Genomic DNA, 23,316 nt, shown 5'->3' with positions numbered 1-23,316 from the left:
TCTCCAGTATTGTGATGAATTTGATGCATCCAGTTTATATGCAGATTAAAGTCAGCCATAATTACAAATGCTGTTTTACTGCATGCATTTCTGATTTCCTGTTTAATGCCATCCGCAACACCACAACTAAAGTTTGGATGTCTATATACCACCTGGACTAATACATTGTCCCCCCTGGATTTCTCAATTCTACCCACACAGGGCAGCATGGTGGCCTAGTAGTTAGCACTGCTGCCTCACAGCACCAGGGACCCAGGTTTCATTCCATCCTCAGGCGAATGTCTGTATGGTTTTTACACATTCTCCTCGTGTTTCCTCCAGATGCTCTGGGTTCCTCCCACAATCCAAAAATGTGCAGGTTCAGTGAATTTGCCATGCTAAATTCTCCATAATGTTCAGGAATGTGTAGGTTAGGTGCATTAGTCAAGGGTAAATGTAGAGTAAAAGCGTAGGAGAATGGGTCAGTGTGGACTTGTTGGGCCAAATGCCCTGTTTCCAAGCCGTAGGGATTTTATGATTCTACATTATCTGAGGTAATATATTTCCCCAATATTGTGTAGTCACAGGTGAGGTGCCAGAAGACTGGAGGTTGGCTAACATGGTGCCACTGTTTAAGAAGGGTGGTAAGGACAAGCCAGTAAGCCTGACCTCAGTGGTGGGCAAGTTGTTGGGGGGAATCCTGAGGGACAGGATGTACATGTATGTGGAAAGGCAAGGACTGATTAGGGATAGTCAACATGACTTTGTATGTGGGAAATCATATCTCACAAACTTGATTGAGATTTTTGAAGAAGTTACAAACAGGATTGCTGAGGGCAGAGTGGTAAATGTGATTTATATGGATGTCAGTAAGGCATTCGACAAGGTTCCCCATGGGAGACTGGTTAGCAAGATTCGATTTCATTTAATACAAGAGAACTATCCATTTGGATGCAGAACTGGCTCAAAGGTAGAAGACAGAGGGTGGTTGTGGAGGATTGTTTTTCAGACTGGAGGCCTGTGACTAGTGGAGTGCCACAAGGATCAGTGCTGGGTCCACTGCTTTTCATCATTTAAATAAATGATTTGGATGTGAGCTTAAGAGGTATAATTAATAAGTTTGCAGAAGACACTAAAATTGGAGGTGCAGCGGACCAGGAAGAAGGTTACCTCAAATTACAACGAGATCTTGATCAGACAGGCCAAAGGGCTGAGAAGTGGGCAGATGGAGTTTAATTCAGATAAATCTGAGGTGCATTTTGGGAAAGCAAATCTTAGCAAGACTTATACACTTAATGGAAGGGCCTAGGGAGTGTTGCTGAACAAAGAGACCTTGGAGTGCAGGTTCATTTCTCCTTGAAAGTGGAGTTGCAGGTAGATAGGATAATGAAGAAGACATTTGGTATGCTTTCCTTTATTGGTCAGAGTATTGAGTACAGGAGTTGGGAGGTCATGTTGTGGCTGTACAGGACATTGGTTAGGCTACTGTTGGAATATTGCGTGCAATTTTGGTTTCCTTCTTATCGGAAAGATGTTGTGAAATGTGAAAGAGTTCAGAAACAATTTACAAGGATGTTGCCAAGATTTGAGCTCTAGGGAGAGGTTGACTGGGGCTGTTTTCCCTGGAGTGTCAGAGGCTCAGGGGTGACCTTAAAGAGGTTTATAAAATCATGAGGGGCATGGATAGGATAAATAGACAAAGTCTTTTCCCTGGGATAGGGGAGTCCAGAACTAGAGGGCATAGGTTTAGGGTGAGGGGGCAAAATGTAAAAGAGACCTAAGGGGCAGCTTTTTCATGCAGAGGGTGGTGCGTGTATGGAATGTGCTGCCAGAGGAAGTGGTGGAGGCTGGTACAATTGCAACATTTGAAAGGCAGCTGGATGGGTATATGAGTAGGAGGGGTTTGGAGGGATATGGGTCAGGTGCTGGCAGGTGGGATTGGATTGGGTTGGGATATCTGGTTGGCATGGACAAGTTGGACCAAAGGGTTTGTTTCCATGCTGTACATCTCTATGGCTTTATAACCAGAAATGTAATTCCAGCACCGCTTCCTTTTTGTCTGTCCCTCCTAAGTACTGAATATCCCTGCGTGTTTAGTTCCATCTCTAGTCACCCTGCAGACTTGTCTCTGTAATTCCAACTATGACATGGAAAAACTCAACAGGTCTGGCAGCAGCTATGTAGAGAAAGCAGAATTACCATTTCAGGTCCAGTGACATGAAGTGAAGGTAAATTGTTGCTTCACCTGGAAGGTGTGTCCGGACCATCAGGAGGAAGGAAATAAACGGGCAGGTATTATACCCTCTGTGGTTTCATGGGAAGGTGCTGTGGGGTGTGGGAGGTGTTGGGAGTGGGGTAGGAATGGACCCACAGAGAACAGTCACTGTGAAAGGCTGACAAGGGAGGGGAGGGAAGGGCAATATGTATCTGGCAGTAGCATCTTGTTGGAAGTAGTGGAAATGGCGGCTAATAATCCTTTGGACATGGAGGCTGGTGGGGTGATAAGTGAGGACAAGGGGAAACCTATCGCTGTTGTGAGAGGGGAGAGAATGGGTGACAGTCGAAGTGTGGAAGCTGGGTCGGACACAGCTGAGGGCCCTGTCAATGACATTGGTGGGGAATCCTCAGCTGAGGAAGAAGGTGGATATTTTGTCACATCTTTTCTTATAATGCCAGCTTCTATAAGTGATAAAAAAAACTGCAGATGTTGGAATCCAAAGTGTTCTTCCAGCCTCCTGCTTGTCAGCTTCTGTAAGACATTCTGAAATGTCCACCTTCTCCCTCAACCAAGGATTCTCCAGCCTTGTGTTTGACAGGGCCCTTAGCCAGGTCTGACCATCTCCCACACTTCAGCCCTCATCCCTTGTGTCCCCTTTGTGCTCATGCTCACGTACTATCCCACCAATAGCCTCCATTTCCTTCACCTCCAGCAGGATGCCACCACCAGGCACATATTCCCCTCCCCTCCCTTGTCAGCTTTCTGCAGGGATCATTCCCTCTGGGTCACTCTAGTCCACTCCATTCCCAACATCGCCCCACACCCCACAGCACCATCCCATGCAATTGCAGAAGGTTTAGCACTGGCCCATTTATTTCCTCCCTCCTCACTATCCAAGGGCCAGACACACTTCCCAGGTGAAGTAGGGATTTTCTCAATGTAGTCTACTGTATTTTCTGCTCGCAAAGTGACCTGTTTACCCCGGGGAAACGAAACATGGGTGGGCAACCACTTTGCAGAGCATCTACGTTCTGTCCACAAAAATCTCCCTGAGTTTCCTGTTACTTGCTACTTATCACACTGCTGTGTTCCCTCGTCAACACACTATAATGCTGTAGTGAAGCTCAGCACAAGTTGGAAGAACAGCATCTTGTTTTCTACTTGGGGACTCTGCAGCCTTCAGGACACAACAGCGACAACTTTAGAGCCTGAGCCTCTTCTCCAATGTCCTTACCCTAATCCCAACACACCAGACATTGCCATTATATGAGTTGTTAGCACAACCAACCCAGTTGTCAGGTACTAACAATCCCATTAGCACCTATTCATTTTCCCAGGCTGACCTTTAGCCATTCCCTTGTCTGCTCAGCTGTTTTTCTCTCTCTGTGTGCTCCATCTCCACCGATCATTACTCTCCCCATTCCCCCCAGCCTACCTTTAGCATATATGCAAACCTTTTCCGAGCTCCAACCAGTTCTAAAGAAGGGTCACTGGACCCAAAGTATTAACTCTGCTTTCCCTTAATGGATTCTGCCATACCTGCTGAGTTTTTCCAGCAATTTCTGATTTCCAGCATCCTCAGTTTTTCATTTTTTTCCAACTATATCATATTCATTTGTACTTGTTTGTATGATTAATTCATCCACTTTATTCTGAGTGCTCTGTGCAATCAGACACAAAGTCTTAGGCCTGTCTTTTTAAGAGTACCTTGTCCCATTCCTGTTTTTGTTTTTACTGTTGCCATAAAAAAAATTCCCTGTCTATCACTTCTCTTAACCCCCTTTCTGTCTTGTGTTCTTGTCTTTGATTCCCTTTCCTCTGATGCTGTGCAGAGGTTCACACCCTCTTGTCAATTTAGTTTAAACCCTCTCCAACTACACTAGCAAATACAACCCCCTCCCCTAGCCCCCGGCCATCAGTCCTGGTCCTGCCTAAGTGTAGCCAGTTTGTACTGATCTCACCTCCCCCAGAACAAGTCCCAATGTCCCAGGAACCTGAAACCCAGCCCGAATACCATCTCTTTAGCACAAATCAGGGCACTTAATGGTAAGGTCCTAGGGAGTGTTGCTGAAGTAACAGACCCTGGAGTGCAGGTTCATAGTTCCTTAAATGTGGAGTCACAGGTAGATAGGATAGTGAAGAAGGCATTTGGTATGCTTTCCTTTATTGGTCAGAGTATTGAGTATAGGAGTTCAGAGGTCAAGTTGCAGCTGGGCTGGATGTTTGTTTGGCCGCTTTTGGAATACTGCGTGCAATTCTGGTCTCCTTCCTATCGGTAGGATGTTGTGAAACTTGAAGGTATTCAGAAAAGATTTACAAGGATGTTGCCAGGATTTGATGGTTTGAGCTATAGGGAGAGACTGAATAGGCTGGAGCTGTTTTCCCTGCAGCATCAGAGGCTAAGGGGTGACCTTATGGAAGTTTATAAAATCCTGAGGGGCATAGATAGGATAAATAGGCAAGGTGTTTTCCCTGGATTGGGGGAATCCAGAACTAGAGGGCAGACATTTAGGGTGAAAGGAGAAATATTTTAAAAGGACCTAAGGGGCAACTTTTTCATGCAGAGGGTGGTGCGTGTATGGAGTAAGCTACCAGACGAAGTGATGGAGGCTGGTACAATTACAACATTTAAAAGGCATCTGGATGGGTATATGAATGGGAAAGATTTAGAAGGATATGGGCCAAGTGTTATATCAATTTTGCATATCTGATCAGCGTGGACAAGTTGGACTAGAACTATTTTCGTGCTGTACATCTCTATGACTCTTTGTTCATCTGATAAATCCTGCTATTTTTAGCATGTGCACTGATAGTAATCTTGAGATCACTACCTTTGAGGTTTTACTGTTCAGCATGGTTCTGCTTTTAGGACCTCATCTTTTTTTTAACCAATGTGTACCATGACCACTGGCTGTTCATCTTCCTCCTCTACAATGTCCTTTAGCTGCTCTGAGACATCTTTGACCCTAACACCAGGGAGGGAATACACCATCTTGGAATCTCATTTGCGGCCACAGAAATGCCTGACTGTTTCCTTACAATTATATCTCCAATAACTATTATGTTTACCCATTTTTTGACTCTTCTCTATGCAGTCCAGCATGATGTCATGAATTTGGCTGTTGTTGTTTTCACCTGAGAGGACATTCCCCTCCACAGTGTCCAAAGTGGTCTATCTAGTTTTCAAGGGAACAGTCAGAGGGGATTCTTGCACTGCCTGCCTAGTTCTTGTATTCTGCCTGGTGGTCACCTATTCCCTTTCTGCCTCTTGAATCTTAAACTTGTGTTATGAACTCTCAATGTTTGTTCTCTCAGCTCCTGCCCTGAAACCTAGCAACTTCCAGCAGCTGCAGATGGAGACATTCCCGACACTGGAAATATGTTCAGCTTCCCACTTAGAGCAGGAGGAGCACACTACAGATTTGAGCTCTCCTGCTATGACTTAACCCTTTAAATTAAACCTTTTGGAAGATACTTAATATCAAATAATGCCAATTTCTCTCAGACCCTTCCTGTTCCTTGTTACTGCAAAACACAGTCCTTGGAATTGATAAACCTCAAACTGACCTTACAAACTATAAGCGACCTGACCTTACCTACTAGTTACCAATCTTGGAGCCTTTATGCTTAAGAGTAGGGTAAGACCACTGTGGGTTTCCTGTGATATCACTCGTTATGTTTTCCCAACAAGCAGAACAACCTTCCCAGAAAGCAAAGGAAGAAATAGTGGAGACATTGACCGTCATTTTTCCAGCCACCTTTGGTGACAGATGATGTTGTTTCATTGTCTACTCTTTGTAAGTGCAGGACGCTCAAGCTAACCTCAGCAGCATGCAAGTGCATGGAAAATGTTCTGAGAGATTCTAGAGATTGTCATTTACACAGGCACATTAAAAATAGCACACTTTTGTTATAGAAAAGTAATGTCTGAGTAGTGATTGAATGTTTGAGGAGGTAACAAGGCATGTAAATCAGAATAGTGTTTTTAGTGTAGGTAGTCTGCATGGATTTCAGCGAGGCTTTTGACAATTTGGTCAGAAAGTGAATAGTTCATGAGACTGACATTCTCTTTAAATAGCGCAGCAATGTTCCATGTGTAAATGTACGCCACATGGTGTGCTGACACATCCACTCCTGTTTCTCCAGCCCTACATAGACCCTGGGGGTCTTTGAGAAATTAAGAAGGGTCATAGCCTGGAACCCAAGAGAAAGTGGCAAATAAGGTTCAAAACTGGCTAGTGACAGGAAATAACTGATTAGTTGAATAGGTGTTTTTGTAACTAATGCAATTTCCAGTAGAGTTTAACAGGGCTCTGTGATGGGTTCCTTCCTGTTTGTGGTAAATACTAATAACTCAGTTTTGAGAGGTTGTAATTAAGAATTTTGCAAATCATTAAAAAATCAGCCAAGTAGTTGATAGTGAGAAGAGAGATGTAGAACTTCAGAAGATATCAATGGACTATCAGCTGTGCAGAAAAGTCAGAAATGCAACTCAAACTGGAAAATTTTGAGGTAATGCATTTGTGGAAGGAATAAAAAAGATGAAGGAATGAACAAGACATGGTAGTAGTCTGAGAAGTTTAGCAAAATAGAAGGACTGTATCAACACTAGTCACATCACACCAAGTCTATTGCTTACATTTCAGGCTTTAACATTACAAGAAGGATGTGTTCAGACCTGAGAAGGCACATGAATGTTGCAAAGACATGGGAAGGTTAGTGATGAGGAAAGATTGCATTGGCAGAGTTGTCTTCTTTGAAACAAATGAGGGAATATGAAACAAGTGAGGGAATATTTATTTGAAATAAATTATGAGGGGCCAGAAAGAGTGAATGAAATGGACTTATTTCACTTAGCTTTAGCTTAATGACCAGGAAGCACCAATTTTAAGGAACTAAAAGGATTGAAGGGGGAGTTAGAGATATATTTTCCACCCAGAAAGTAGTGAAGATTTGGAAATCATTAAATGAAAGGATGATGGAGGCAGAAACCCTTATGGCAATTTAAAACAAAAACACTTGGCTATTACATATCCAGCCAGGAAAGACCAAGAGTTGAAAGTGAGTTTGGGCAGAAGAGCTTTCCATAGGGCAAGATGGGCCGAATTATCTCTTTTTTTGTGTGGTAAATCTTCCATGTTTCTACTCAATCTTTTACCGCGTTGGCAAGACAGTAACTACTTGAGAGCGATCTTTCGGTTAAAAATTGTGCAAGTGCTAATTTCCGCTAATTTCTTGGGGATTGAATTACTTTGGAAGCAATGCCACACCATATTCATCCTGTCAACAAAGGAAACAAAATATCGGCGGAAGTTTATTCTTTCTCTATTTCGTTTTGTTTGAAGTCGTAACTGAATTGTTTTGAAACAAGTTAGCTGAGAGAGAACATAGGCCCAAAGCGGCGATGACCCAAAACACCCTGTAAACATATCCATTTTAGTAAGGCATAGTCCTTGCATAAAATACAATTAGAACTGTATTTAAATGCACAGAAATTGTGTTATTTACGGAATGTGTCCGCTCGGTTGTTGCTAGGTCCATCTCAATTGTTTCTTAATTGAATGAAATGTTAATCTTTCTGTTTTTACCAGATTGTAATTTGGCCACAGTGCCAGTCTCGATAGCATGATCACGGGAAGACAGATATTTAATATAATATTCAGAACCAGTTCTTAAAATGTTTTCCATTCGAGTTAATGAGATGGTTCCGTTTACAATTAGGTGTCTGACACCCGCGTTTCAGAAAATCGCTTCTAATTCGCGGGTGTTAATTGAAATTAGTTTAAAAAGTAACTCGGCGTTAAAAGCAACAACTTTTTGACCCAGTAAATGAGAACACTAGGAGCCGAAACGGAGTCTGCCTTTAGAACGAGAAAATATTTGGTAGGTTTTCAAATATGCAATTAGAATTGTTCCCAGTCTCTAAACCACTCTGTCTGTCTGCAATTGTACGAGGGATAGAGGATGTATCAATATTCTCATTAGAAGTAGATGTCAGAAGACATGCCTGGTTAAATCAAATATAATTTATTGTTAAAAGTTAATCCTTTTAACTGGGCTGTTACAGATAATGCGGCCATTTACAGAGTTTGACAGCAAACAGCATTTTTCTGGGTCCGTATCATCTACACACAAGCCGAAAATGCAAGATAATCTTTATTAGACAAATATTAAGTTTCATTTTCTTTTTATTTGTTCGAATGTCGTCTGATTTCTCAGAACTGACTGATTCATAAATGTCACCAGGTTTGTGAGGTGTTACATTTCGGAATCACTGCTTTCTGGCAGGGGAGATTGAACCAAATAAACATTCCACGCCTTGGACACTCGCTCGTTTCAGAACCTGTCTGATACAGCCAAATTGGTGCCGAGCACTCAGCCGCCGTCATTTTAATGTTAGGTAACCCGCTTCCGTTCAAACGAAGCTGCGGAATCCCTTCAGAAATGAGGTCGGCATGCACTCCTTCATTTTTACCCTTCAAAAGTTTCAAATCCGCGTTCTCAGTGTGAATGTCTCGCCCTGTTGGTTTTCCCATTTGTGAGTGACACTCCAAAAGAGGGGGGGGAGGCCCCCAAAACACATACCGAAAGAAACAAGGTTAAAATCCAAACAAAACTACAGGCCGAAATGTTTAGTTATTCCCGCATCGATTTTCCACGCTGCGCGGTACAAAGTGGGATTGCCCGTTTACTTTGAGAGGCAATTCTCCCACTGAGCGATTGGATAGTTTACTGAAATATCTTCAAATTAGTTTTCAATTTTTTTTTGCGTCTGATGGTCGGCAAATACGGATTTGACCTTAGTTTATATTAGCTGCATCTTTCGGGTGTTTTAGATGTCAGGACTGACAACGCCAATAAAAAGATGGAAATGCTGCCGATGGAGGGAATTTGAATTTCCAACCTAAGACAGTCGGCAGATGGGCCACTGTGTTTCTGATGGAAGATGGACTAAAGGTGAACCAGAGAAGTGATCTTACTTTCCTGTCAATACACACGCTGCCTGTTGATGTGGGAACCCAGTGGATCCCTAAGTGAACAGAGGACAAACACTTTAGCTGTTTACTTTAGATGTCACACACATTCCGTCAATTTGAAGTATTTCTTGTCCTCTAATTGTTAAAGGAGAAAGTGAGGTCTGCAGATGCTGGAGATCAGAGCTGAAAATGTGTTGCTGGAAAAGCGCAGCAGGTCAGGCAGCATCCAAGGAGCAGGAAATTCGACGTTTCAGGCATGAGCCCTTCATTTAGATATTGGCATTTTCACGCCTTGATCCGATTTGACCCTTTTACTGCTGTGGCGTTAAATAAAGTGAGGACAGTCCAATGTAGCACACCATCTGCAATACATCGGGCACAGCGACTGCCTGAAGAAGGGCTCATGCCCGATACGTCGATTCTCCAGCTCCTTGGATGCTGCCTGACCTGCTGCGCTTTTCCAGCATCACACCCTCGACGCTAAGTGTGCGAAATGTTCACCCCGATTTTGTACCTTTCCAAGATTTTCACTTGAATTCAACAGGAGCACAGGAGTCTCCCGGGGAAGGTGAGACCCGAACCCCTACAGAATTCATACCACTGCATTGATATGGAGGCGCTCCCTTTATTCTGAGCGCGCCTACCGAGCCGCCACAAGGTGGCGCTTGCAGACACCCCTCCCCCTGCATTTATATAGCATTTTTAATAAGCGCGATCAAGCTCCCAACACCCATCCCCAAAATAAGTGGACAGGCGCTGTCTAAATTCACAAGAAGCCAAAACAGACGTTGCTGGAGAAGTTCAACAGGTCTGGCAGCAGCTATGCAGAGAAATCAGAGTTACCGTTTCAGGTTCAGTCACCCTTCCGCTGAACAAGAACCTAGTTTGGAATTTTTGAGTCAACCACACAATATCGCTGCACACGGGAATAAGGGAAAACTGATACCAGCCTCCACTTCCCGCGAGCATTTTATTTTGCTTTTTAAGGCTTCTTCCATTGTTCGTGTGGGGTTGCAATTCGGAACGCAGTCCGGAGACATTTGATTTAACTGTTTTTTGAAGGGCGCAAACCACCAACTAAAAAAAATCAAAGAGTGCGACCCGGGTACAAGGCAGGACCAAAATAACCAGAAATTTTCCACAACTGCAAGAATGACGATTGAAGTGTAACTGCGTTGAAGGTGAGATTGCAAAGCGACAGAGATTCCGCACTGGTCAAACCGGGCGGAGAGAGCATAGACGATCGTGCATTTCATTCACCAAAGGAATGCAGCAGCTCAACGCTTTCGACGATGTGTCGATTAAAACACACACACACACACACAAAAGTCGTCAGTCTCCCCCGACCGGCCCTGCGTGAGCTATGATTTAAACGTGTTGTCAATTGTGAAACATTTGCACCATTTCCAGTCAATGAGATTATGCTTTCCTGATTGCTTTCTTGTTTGTTGGAATTAAGCCTTCCTCAGAAAACAGGGCGGATTTACAGAACATTTTTATGCGGAATTTCTCCCCGATGATTGTTCCAACAATCAAAAATATTACAGAAACATTTCGTTATTTCTTGTTGTCTGCTCTTTCTACTTAGAATGCATAATTTGGAAATAATCAGCGAGATAACCATTTTTCAAGAAGCCAGTAAAAGGATTTCATTACCGCTGCATTTTAACCAATTCTTGAAAATCTGGTACTTTTATTTTGCAAATAAACCACATACCGACGCCATCTTTTAATTAAGCCCTGGTTTGTTTGTTTTTAAACTCGTAGCAAATAACATTCCAAGATCATTTCAGACTGTTGGCATGATGTAAAATAATCTGCGTTCAGCAGGTACATAACAGGATAATTGCACGCACTAAAAATAAATGTTCAAGGCAAAAGTTTGAATTTGCCGAGGTGCCTTTATGCTGAAACTTTTAAGCACATCGTGTTACTTGAAGAATGATTTGAATTATGTGTGAGATTTTAATGTCCACAATTACAGTCAAGTGACCACCAGAAGCCTGATAAATTTGTAGCTAAGGTGCCAACAGGTCTTTCACTATTCTATTTCTGTTATGTGAATGAGGATGGGAAATGGTCAGAATTATAAGTGCATTAGCTATGCATCTATCAAGCCTTGAGTTGCCTTCTCACAGTATCCCTTGGAAAGTTGAAATTTTGCAGTCTGAACCAATCTTATTTTATTGCTTTTGAAAAATGTAATGCTTGAAAATGCTGTTTTTGCTTCATCTGTACATATTAATGGAATTGGAAAGGACTGGGTTTTATTCATTGAACTAACACTGTCATTTTCTTTTACACCATACTGCACCCATTCTACAGTAGACTATAAAGAACAGGAACTGTACATATTTGTATTGTCAAATAAATAAAACCACATACAGTAAACGTCAATCTGGTATTTAAGCCCCACCCACCAAGTAATTCCTCCTAAAGTTAATACTATATATTATGGGACATCACATTAGACCAGGCTTAGCTAGAATGTCTCCATCTTATCGCTTACAGCATCAGATAGCTTTGGCACCTTCTTAAAAATTTGATTGCACTGTTACACTGTACAAGGTCAGTTCTTAAGGTGGAAGGAAGCTTCAGTCTTTTTGGCACTCCTAAGACCATCTCAACATTTGGTGAATGGATTGGATATATACAGACAAACATCTCGGGAATACCTTAAGGGCTGGTGTAGAAAGTATAGTAGCCCATCGCTTTTGCACCATCCTTGTTATACTCTTTCGAAGTAATTGTCTCACATTTAATTGTTGGTGAACTTTCACTGCTTGAGTTGCCAGCCGAAACCCTTCTTCTTTTGCAGGCATTTTCATAGAGTCCAGAGTCTGAGTCCATGGATTTAATGGATGGTGGGGTTTCAATCCACGGTGAGTTGGCTTCTTCCCTTGCCTTGTCCTCGGAGGACAATACTTGATCTTCAGGGAAAGCTGGTGGACTCGTTCTGGAGGACCATGTTAGCCCAGAGGTTATCTTTCTCTGGTATTGGGAACTCCTGGAGCCCCAACCAAATGTTGGGTCAGGATAATAGCTCAGAGAATGAGCTGACTGAATGGGTAAAGGCTTGAGACCATAGGGCAGCAAGGCATTGGCAGCATAATCTGCATCGTAAGAGGTAAAGTCCAACCTGTTGGTGCCAGGCTGTTGCACGGAGGTGACAAACCACCTCTGGGGAGGATTGCTGGACTCCTCGGTTTGTTGTGGGGACAGGATGCCACTTGTTTGGGGCACTGCACGTTCACCATTGTAGAACCGGGCTGATGGTATACTGTTGGCAAACTGATCCTGGAAGAAGGGTTGCATGGCATAACGTGCCCCAGGCACGATCTGATGGGATCGGGGTGAATCCGTGGGAGATGGGGTCAATCTGTCATTTTCTGGAGTAGTGAACATACTGAAGAATTAAAAAGGAAATTAGAACCTTGACCATGATATCTTGACATTTAAAGAACCAATGTATCTGAGTCAAATTTATTAAATTAAAAGCATAAACTTACGAATCATAGTTGTCTCTGAAACCTTTGGCAAAAGGATTGTGATCTATCTTGAGCTGGGTAATCTAATGAAAGACAAAAAAAAAGTTTTAAAACTTACCAGTTGCCAACTGTTTCATTTGCTTTAACAATTCAAATCTGCAATAAACAATCCTTACATCAGTGTTCTGGTAGGCAGTGACAGCAATGAACTGTGATTCGGGGAAAGTAAATGTTTGTGTTTTTGAAGACTCAGATATGTCCTCCACACCATCTTCATTCACCTCCACTATGTGAAGGCGTGGTTGGTATTTGTGCAAGGACTGCAATACAACCATCTGTAAAAATGAAAGACACACAACTGTGAAGACACTCACCACAAAGGGTTACTCTCAGACAAACACATCAGAGATATGCGTTACCTGTTCTCTGGCTCACCTGAGTGCTGTTGTTGGTTGCGCCCTTATTGTTAGTCAGTTTAAGTTTCCCAAAGGAAATCTCTTGTCTCATCCAGTGAGCTCCAGTGTTTGGAGACTCAGGGTGGACATAAGATCTGTTACCTGAAGAATAAAGTTAAAGATGATATTGTTAGTAACAAGTTAGGAACAGTGGAATATCTTAAGTTTCCTTTCTGAATTGTTTAAAAGAATACTAATATTAGTTTCAAAATTGACTACAAATGAGTAGCTTTTTCTAGTGAAATTAGCAGAAAATCGGGTCTTTAAAATACTGCATTTCAGTTTGATCTGTATATGTCTGCAAGGTATGACATGTGGCTACTGCAAACAGTTCACATTAATCAAAAAACATTTACATGAAAGCAAAATTCTGTGGATCACGCAAATTTGAAAAAAAGAAACCCGAAAATGCAGGAAATTAAAAGTCAGTCTATATCCATGAAGACATAAAGTGTTAAAATTTCAAGTCTGTAAATCTTCGTTATAACTTGTTAGAAGACACACATTTATCCTACTCTATCTCAACAGCCTTGCAGCCCGACATTTCAAATTAATCCTTTTACATTCAATCAGCCACAATCTTAAGGAGTCAATTTTCTCTGATCTGAACATTAAAACTCAATGCATTTCTACATAATGTGTAAAATTCCACTGCCACAAATGAGGAAGGAGCTCCAAACTTTAAAGGTGCAGCACTTGAATTGCATTCCAGGAAATCAGTGTTTGCTTTGACACCAAGTTGTTTGTGCAGAATTGCACATTTTAAAATTAGGGACAACCACCATTTTGAATCCGATGCCAGTTGGGCAGGGACAGATTGGTTTGACTTTACATTGGAAAGAAACCTTGTTCAAGGTCTTGAAATAAATCAGTGTTATTGATTAGACTTTACTAAAGGACAGATTAAGTATTAGTTGTGCAAACTTAAAAGCTGCATTGGTACAATTAATTTGATTTAAGGTCAGACAGATTGCATATTTCTGAAACTGTATTTGCAGAATAAAGCCGTAGGCTATCTAGGAACCTGGTGAACAACTTGTGAATTTGAATCCTCATGATTTAACTGCAAATTTTGCTAACTAACTGGATTATTAACACCGTCTTTATGATTGTTAGTTTGGCTCCTCGACATCACGATCAAATACCAAACAGTCCTAGGACAAAGATATCCAGCAGTCCCCATCCATTAAACAGAGATATTGACATGAGGTGGTTTCACGGAGTTGAAAATAAAATTTATATTTTTATATTTAACTAACAGAACATGAAACACAGTAGATAACTAATTCTGAACGTTCAGAAGTAGTCATGTCAGACTCAAAATATTTGTCTGTTTCTCTCCCCACAGATGCTGCCAGACCTATTGAGGTTCTTCAGCATTTTCTATGCTTGTTATTAAAAACATAGTGCATCAACCAAAAGAAAACTTTTTAAGTACAGACTGAAAAGGTCACAGGCAATTTCCATATGAGGGGACGGTGCCTCAAATTCTCATATCAGTACAAGTCTTTTTTGTCCCCATCAACTATAAACATTAGCACAAACAGTGGGCCATCTACATTAAATTTTGTTTAGCAATTGGCCCTAAAAGCACTCTGGGACATTTTAATATGTAAAAGGCACTATCTAAGTACAAGTTGCTTTAAATGACAAGAAAAAGGGTCAGGAGTGAAGAGTGGCTGGAGAATGTGTGCAAAAACACAGGAACTATGGAGCGATTCTGTGCTAAAAATTCTCACTTCATTATGAACGACACTGTTGACCCAGGCAGAAGCAACATTCCGTCATACGCAATCGATTAGGAAGAGTAAGATTATAAATTTATATTCAAAACAATTCAAGCATGGAAGGTCAACCACCTGGACGTCAATTGTTTCCCGCCTGTAAAATGATGAGTTATTCCAACGTTTTCTGTTCTTTCCAATGCACATGTAGTGTGGGCGGTGGGGTGGGGGCGTGCAGTATGTGAGTTCCATGCAGGTATCAAAACATAACCGCAAGTACCGCGGATACTGGAGATCTGAAATCATTGGGATTTCTAAAATATAATGGACTACACCTACAGCTGCGCGGGTACAACAGGGTTAATCGAAGGATTGCCGAGAAGGCAATGTGTGCCCTGCGATTTAACTTCAGTAATGCCTAACAGTGGACAATTTACTAAATAAATCAGCATTTGGGAGAATTACGTGCCGAAATCCTGATGAAGTGTAACTTTATGCCACTTTGACAGGCATCATTGTCTCGTCATTACACAGAGGATCCGTGACAGAATTACAAACAGATCTACAATGCACAAACGAGACGCTGCACAATCCGCGCTCACACACACCTTGAATGTTGCTGTCCGCTTTTCCGCAAGTCACCCATTTTCCGCCTTGAAATCGCCAGTGATTGGGATCGGACAACACAACCTCCACAAACACATTGTAATGAGCGGTTGGGTTGAGAGCAGAAATATTGAAACTCAGGAAGGGGAACATACGCCTGGGAGAAGCAAAAACGAATAACTAAACGATGCAACACCCCAAAGGCATAAAAATAAACGACAGAAACCCGAATCGGCAGGAGATATTGAACAATACTAGAAAACCTTCCAAGAACTCAGCCAGTCTGGCAACTAGAAAGAAAACGCATATCTGAAAGCTTGACTCTGTTTCTCTCCCCACAGGTACTGGCTGACTGCTGAGTGATTCCAACATTGTCTGTTTGCATTCACACCATTGCAATCATTTGCTTTAGCTGTGGCGAGAAATAAGTTTTCCCCTGTCATCGGCATTGAGGAGCGGGGAACATTCATCGCCCCTGTGCAGACTCAGGTCAGACGGGGAAGAGAGTAACAGACTTCGACCATAGTCTAATTTTAATGATAATTTGCAGGATGTGATTCCCGATCTGACAGACGCGAGCAACAACTGTGCTGAACTTTCACCATTTACCCTCCATCAAATGTTTTATGAAGCGTGAATGACTTTTGGACATGCGGGAGGAGGTATAGTCCCAAAACAATGCCCCTCGAGTTTTGCACCCTGTGACTTTACTAGTGCTGAAAATCGAGTTTCTAAATGGCAGAGCACGGTGCTTGCTGCAGAGACTTTGAGCTGAGCTGTTGTTAACGGCCTTAAACGTTAGGACCATTATCAAATCTGGTCCATGGGCTCTACTGCTCGTGTTCATGAAGCTGGGAGCACTGAACCTCTCCCTTCCAATATCTCCAAAATTCATTGCACGGAGCGGCTAGTTATTCAATACAAGGTCTCCAAACTAAACTCCACTCCGCACTGACAACTCTACATAAATAACATTGTGGTTCCAGGCTGAAATGTTACAATCTTCGAGTCGGGAGTATTTCACAAACTGTAGCAAGGTATTGCCTGACGTTTCTTGCTCACTGGTGACATCTTAACATCTAATCATTTCTTGGGGGCAACCGAATAGGTATTGGAAGTACGAAATTAGAGACGAGGTTGATTTTATGCATGTGCACATACAAACAATGCAGACCAATTGTAATTTAAATGAGAAAATTGGGTTTAATTATTACGTGCTTATCCGGATTGTATTCTCCCACAAGGCGTTAAGAAATATAGAAATATCACTCATCCCGAATAAATAAACCAAACATTTCGTCTAATTCAACAAAAAAAGGGGGTAGCGATTTCAACCAGTCCATCCATTAGACATAATCGGGCTACATCAATTCTTCTCGGTATTTGGTACAGGATATCTGCCCCAATTTATGGAAGTACTATATATTTAGCATTTAAACAGGCCCTCTTTTCCCACACAAAACTGTGGTCCCATTCGCAATGGCGAAAAGATGTCAGCTCCAACACCCAGCTCATGTGTGGATGAGTATTGGCGCTGCTGCGGCACTGACACTGGCTGCGATGGAATTCACTGATTCCGAACTGGCTGCTGTGAAAAGTGACCACATTATTTCATGAAAACATGCTGGACCAGATGCCCAGGTACAGACCGTGGCAGGAAACTTGGGCCAGTCTATTATGAACAACTGATTAAATATGAGTGATGGGCTTCATTCAAACACGTTACAAAGTGGAACAGCTGAGAACAGCGACAGGATTGGAGTCAGGGTTATAACACTCCGTCACCAAGGAAATCAGCACTGACATTAACAAAACGTGATTTCATGTTCTTCTTTATACGAATGAAACCAAAACTGGATCCAGACTTTTAAGTGTAAAAGCACACAAACACATCTTGTGTTTTGTTTGGGTGAGAGTGTGGCCTTCGAAGTTACAATACCATACCCATTTAAATGGGGCATGAAACTTCTACAGGCAATTGGAGAGGATGGGAATTGGGAACCAAGACGGGTATTTCGTGGGTGAGAGATTATAAACCCCTCTCTGAAAGCCAGTCTTCGACCTGCAACATAAACTGGCTTCTCTCTCCACAGAGGCTGCCTGTTCGGGCGAGTATTTCCAACATTTTCTCTTCCTTCAGCTTTCTAGCACCCGCCTGCGAAAGCACGGACGCCACTCTGCTTGAACCCAGTAAACAGACCTGCCGAATCTGAGAGTAAATGTACCTCCTTCGGGTGACCTTGTGGAAGGTAATTGGAGTGGACAACGTGAGTAACTCTGCAATTACCCCTGATCGCTCGGATTACCAGAGCGTAAAAAGCCGAGTGCAACCTCTCGTTACATATTAGTTTCAACCTTCAAACCTAAAATCGCGTGAAAATGCCACTATGAATTGCATATTTCACCCAGCACTACATAACAGTCTATTATGAACAACTGATTAAATATGAGTGATGGGCTTCATTCAAACACGTTATAAAGTGGAACAGCTGGGGATCTGGGGATCTCTCTACCTTTAACTCGCCAATTTGGAAACTGGAAATATATGATTGATTCTGGGACTGAATGCAAATTCTCCCGCAATTCAGAATTCTTCCATTCCTTTACATAGTAAAGGAGGTGGCCGATATCTCAATGCCTTTACAATAAATGCGTTGGAGAATTGATTAACGACACTAATCGGGATTCCGATAGGGAGACTTAATTTCTTTTAAAAGGTATCGACTTTCTATTTCTCTGCGAACCGAAAGTCTGGCGCTAGTGTCCCGGTTCCGTCATTCGCCAACCTTTTAAGCTTGACACAATCCTCAATAACGGAATACATCTGTGCTACTTAGGGTATGACACACGGCTCGGGAATGACTCTGGGGTCACATCTTAAAAGAGAGAGAGAAAAAAAATGCCACTTCCAGAGAGAACAAGCCACTCTGGAAGCTCGGGGATGGTCACCATCCAAATCTGCACAGTTCCGGCGTTATCCATCATCAAGAATACTCTCTCTAGAATGTAGCAGATCCTGAGGGAGTTGGAACCTAAGCTCGGCAGTGGCCCACCTAACACACTTCCTTCAGTAGCTGAGAGGTTGTACCGCGGTCCCAGGACACTGAGCCAGGTGTGTCGTTCAACACAGGTAAGTCTCCCCCCAGCCCCAAGTTACACAGCAACACTCCCGAATCTGCAAGGCTTTTCTCGATCGGAAACACACAACAAAATCTAAACATCAGACCTTCCCCAATTCTATCAGATGTGGATGTCATGTCTGATGCTAGTTCGGGTTGGCACACATCTCAAACAACTTGTTTAACACCAGAGAGGGTTCAATCTCAGCCCGGGCCATCAGGGGATCTTAATGCAAAAGTCTTAGGCAAGTATTTAATGTTTTAAAAATCAGGACTGACTGACAATTCAGAACTCAAGAGGAATCCCAGAAAAGTGAAGCAAGGTGCGGGGTTAGTGTGGATTTCCCGCCGAAGCTCGGCCCCTTACCTGCCCTGTTTGGTGATGATCATCTCGGTCTGGTGCCGGTGAAATTTCAGCCAAAGTGCCCGATTGCAGAGGTAGACCTGCGCCCGGGTGGGGTGCGGGATGCTGGGGCTGTACTGCGGGTAGAGCGGGCCGCCCTGGTAGCCGTGTCCGTACTGGGAGCGCCCCGAGCCGGGGTACGCCGGGTAAGCCGAGGGGCCGAGCGCCGGGGCACCGGCCGCGGTCAGAATCGGGTTGTAGGCGCCGTTGCTCAGCACGGAGTGCGGGCTCAGGTAGCGGCTGGCCCCGTTCACCGGGAACGCCGAGGAGGGGTGTTGCCCGGGGTAAGGCAGCAAGGAGCCGGGGTTAGGAGCTCCCTGCTGCTGGGGCTGCTGCTGGGGCTGCTGCTGCTGGTGGCCGGGACTCAGGTTCTGCGGTGCCACGGGAGACAGGAAATACCGTTCGGGCCCCAGGCTGTCCAGACTGTAGCGAACTTCGGCCAAGTCTTCGTCGGCCGGCCCAGACGGCGAGCCCTTGGCGCGGTCCCCGGCCGCCGGCGCCCCTACTTTGGCCGGGCTGAAGCTGTGGCCCTGGCTGTCCGTCAGCATCCCGGAGCCGGCGGCGAACTTCTTATGGATGGCGCCGGTGGTGTCCTGCAGACTGTCCGCCCGCTCGCTCTCCGCGAACTCGAGCTGCGAGGACGCCGGGCTGTGACTTTCCGGGGACGAGGACAAGCTGTAGAAAGGCTTGGGCAGGCTGGCGCTGGAAGTGAAACATCGTTCTGCTAACTGCATCATTCCGAGTCCAAAAACCAACCACCACCCCCCCCCAACGCCACCACCACCCACCCACCCCCCCCCCCACCCCCCCCCCCCCCCACTTCCCTCGGTCCCAGTAAAGCCCCACCTCAAGAGACTCACACAAGCACAGTCACAACTCACACAAAATCATACACTGCAGATCTCTGCGTAAAACACACACACACACACAGAGAAACCACAAGCCGGCTGCTACTCCTTCACTGGGGCTAAAGTCAGTTTCTTGCAGCGTGCTCCCTCTGCCCCTCCCTCCGCCCCTCCTCCTCCTCCAGCAATCCCTTCACAAACACAAGCCCCTCGCCCCTCTGCTCCCCACCCCCCGTCCCATTGGGTACCAGCACGCAGAGGTGGGATCAGAGGGTGGAGTCAGGTTCCCCGGGGAGGGAGTGAAGGCATTGGTAACAAACAAATAGCAAACTTGGTCTCTCTCTTTCTCTCTCTCTCTCTGTCTGCCTCTCCAAAACACCTTCTATCGATCCATTTTACACACACACACACTCCTCCCCCCCACCCCCCCCACAAAGTATTTAATGATTTCAGGAAATAGAAGGGTTACTATGCTGAAAAATCCATTCCAGCTTTTCCCCATCTGACCGGCAGGAACCAGTGTAATTTTTTAAAAAATAAACCAAAAAATCTGAAAGCAACATTGATGCGGGTGCTGGAGAATCTGAAAGAGACAGAAAATGCTGGAAATACTCAGCATGGTCTGGCAGCGTCTGTTGAGAGAGAGAGAGAGAGAGACAGGGTCAATGTTACAAGTCTGTGACCTCTCAGTAAAACTGTAAATCTACCCCTCACAAGAGGTTACTAGCGCCTTTTATAATTTCCTTCTGAGTGGGCAGTGACTTGGTTTGATAAACTCTGGTGTGGGAGTGCAGTCCGTATCGGTACGGGGCACAGTCCTGTTCTCGAAGATCGCTGCAGTTTTTATCGTTGATGTATGTTCACATGCCGCCGCGATGTTAACTTGATCCATAAGCACGATTTTGTTTGGCGCAGTTACGTCTTTCTATAAAGGTGACAGACTTTATTTGTTTCACGTTTGTATATTCGAGGCAGACGATCCCAGCGCTTTGCATACTGAATTCCAAACCCCGTCGGTCACAAACAACCAAACAGAATACACGTGTCATAACAAGCCAACGTCCCCTCTTCCAGGTAACTGCACGGGTCTCAAACCATTTAACTGAGTCACAACAGAGGTATTCCTGTTCACACAGAAATGCAACTCCCTCACAAAAGTACACGTTTATATATTACCGTTAACTGGATGAACTTTTTTCTTGTAAGTCAGATGACAATTTGGTGTGTGGTTTCTGGAGGATTTCATACACGTTTTGGGTTGTATTCGTGATCCGAAAACGTGTCGGAAACTTCACACCTGCGGTTCCTCTCGTTCTCCCCCAACTACAGTATTTGCTTCAGTTACTGTTTGCAAACCGATCGTCGCCCTCCCCTTTTCAGCAAGGTGAATACTTAATGATTTGGGCTATTGCATTTCACTGCATTTTGTGATATCTCTCTCAGATCCAACGAAACTTTTCTCTCCTGACATGGCTTTCTAGTCCCGGGGCTGTCACTAACTTCCTGCTTAATTAACCTCACTACTTTGTCATAGAAGGTTATATGTCCATATTAACCCCTATCCATACGAAACTACTGCCGAATATGATTCCCACAACGGGACATTGTTTCTAAATAAACCCCCTCGACGCCCCGTTATTTTTTCTTTTAAACCAGCCCTGGTATCTAACAGATGAGATTTTGTTTTCTCTCTCTCTCTCAGGAGTAAATCACGATTTTTACATTCCGCGTGATTTCGGACAGTTTTTGTTTTAACTTTCAGACCGTGAGACGCTTAGAAACAAATAGACAGGGATGTGAACCCGAAGTTACGGCTCCGAATGCATTTGTTGCAATTGTCCCAGAGAGAGAGAAAAAAAACCTTATTCCCACCGGGTCCCCGTTTCTATGTAGGATAAAAACGGCCAATTATTTTTCTGTCTGAGGGAGTCTGTGATGTTCAGGAGAGTGACAGCTCGGCGCGGCGAGACAACATCATTAAAACAGCTATTATACACCACTGAATATTCGTCTATCAGAGTCCCTCACATCAAGCTTCTACCTGTGAAATGTAAGAAAAGAGCTCAAAACACATCCACTCCCCTCATCCCCATAGATCAGCTTTTGATCTCCAACCTGATAGTGATCTTCTATTTGCACAACTGCTTTGGAAATACCTCGGTGAATTTATAAGAAACATATTAAAAATGGCTTCAGACATTTAAAGACGCTGTATATATTCATATCGTTAATTAACAATTAATGTTAAACTACCCCAAAGATCACATATACAGGTATCCTTTCAAAGGTCTTCAGAACTGATGTTTCCAGCATATTTAACAAAGGATGAATGAGTGCACCATTTAGTTCATTGCCTGTTCTTTATTTTGTGTTAGCCTTGTGGATTTATTTAAAATCCCAATTCGCTGTCCCTTTATCTCCACATGCTAAGAAAAGCGACCTATGCAAAGAAATGGTCTTTTTTTTTAACTTCCGATGAACTTTGCATTTTTCCTTTGTCTAAAAGCTTTCTGTGGGACGAGAAAGATGGAGCAAGAGGCCTCTTTTGGTTTTCTACCTTGTAATTTGCTCATGTTCGAAGATGCTTGGCTGAGATTTTTTTCCCCCTCTCACAGCTGCTGTTGCTTTTGCAAACGCAATCTCCACTCGTGGAGGTGTAACTGGAGATTGAACGGTACACCGAGCTAAAGTTTGTGATGGAAAAAAATGAAGATAGCTTCCACTACATTCCCCCCAGTCTTGTTCTGAATTCCCTATTAAAGACGGTTTTTCTGTTACAAAATTAAATTATTGCCTTCACCCCCATTCAGTTGGACTTTACTGAAGAACACTTAGTCATGTCTCATGCCTGTCGATATTTCCACTCAGCAATCGACCCATCCCAGTTAATGAAATGCAACAGTCTTTTGGGGAAACCAGTCCCACCTTCCTCTGTGACAAAGGTATCCCAGCCTCGATTGAGCCAGATTTCAACTTGACTTTTACTGCCTCTTGTTTTCGATCTCCTGCACCACATCTCCCGCATCACCCCCATCCCAGCAAATAATTTCTCCTTAATCAATTCGACCCTTTTGTTTTCGCGTTGGAAACCCCATGATTAGATCACATCTCCTCTCATCTAAATTCGATTACACAGAGCAAGTTTTGTAACCGTTCTTTGTAATTTATCCTGAAGCCCTTGTCTAATTCTCGTGGATTTGCACAGTATTCCCAAAGCGTTGTTCCCGAGATTTACAAGAATTAACTGACGTAAACCAAATTTCCTATTCATTTTCATCCAATGACAAAGCCACTTGAGGTTAGAATAACGACATCAGCAATCGCATCTTGCATTTTCCTCACACCTTCAGGGTGGGGAGATATCCTGATATACTCCACAAAAAGATACTAAAAAGGGACCGTTAAACCAGACATTCAGATATTCGGAGGAGATAATATATAAAGGCATAAATAAGACGTAGACTTAGGGGAAATCTTGAAATCCCTTAAATGCAAGTTGTTG

The 23,316-nt window shown here is 43.5% G+C and overlaps 1 protein-coding gene across 1 annotated transcript; it reads right to left on the bottom strand.

The window, feature by feature from the left end:
* Positions 1–8,208: 8,208 nt before the first annotated feature.
* LOC132815653 (eomesodermin homolog) lies at positions 8,209–19,708 on the bottom strand. Its single transcript, XM_060824641.1, has 6 exons — positions 18,934–19,708; positions 15,450–15,604; positions 13,098–13,219; positions 12,839–12,997; positions 12,684–12,745; positions 8,209–12,580 (listed from the first exon to the last, which is right to left on the bottom strand). Exons 1-6 carry the CDS (start codon positions 19,704–19,706, stop codon positions 11,851–11,853), a joined length of 2,001 nt encoding a protein of 666 aa, XP_060680624.1. The 5' UTR covers positions 19,707–19,708; the 3' UTR covers positions 8,209–11,850.
* Positions 19,709–23,316: the final 3,608 nt, after the last annotated feature.

The sequence above is a fragment of the Hemiscyllium ocellatum genome, chromosome 5 (genome assembly GCF_020745735.1).
Source record: "Hemiscyllium ocellatum isolate sHemOce1 chromosome 5, sHemOce1.pat.X.cur, whole genome shotgun sequence".
Taxonomy (NCBI): domain Eukaryota; kingdom Metazoa; phylum Chordata; class Chondrichthyes; order Orectolobiformes; family Hemiscylliidae; genus Hemiscyllium; species Hemiscyllium ocellatum.
This window is presented reverse-complemented; position numbering and strand designations above follow the sequence as displayed.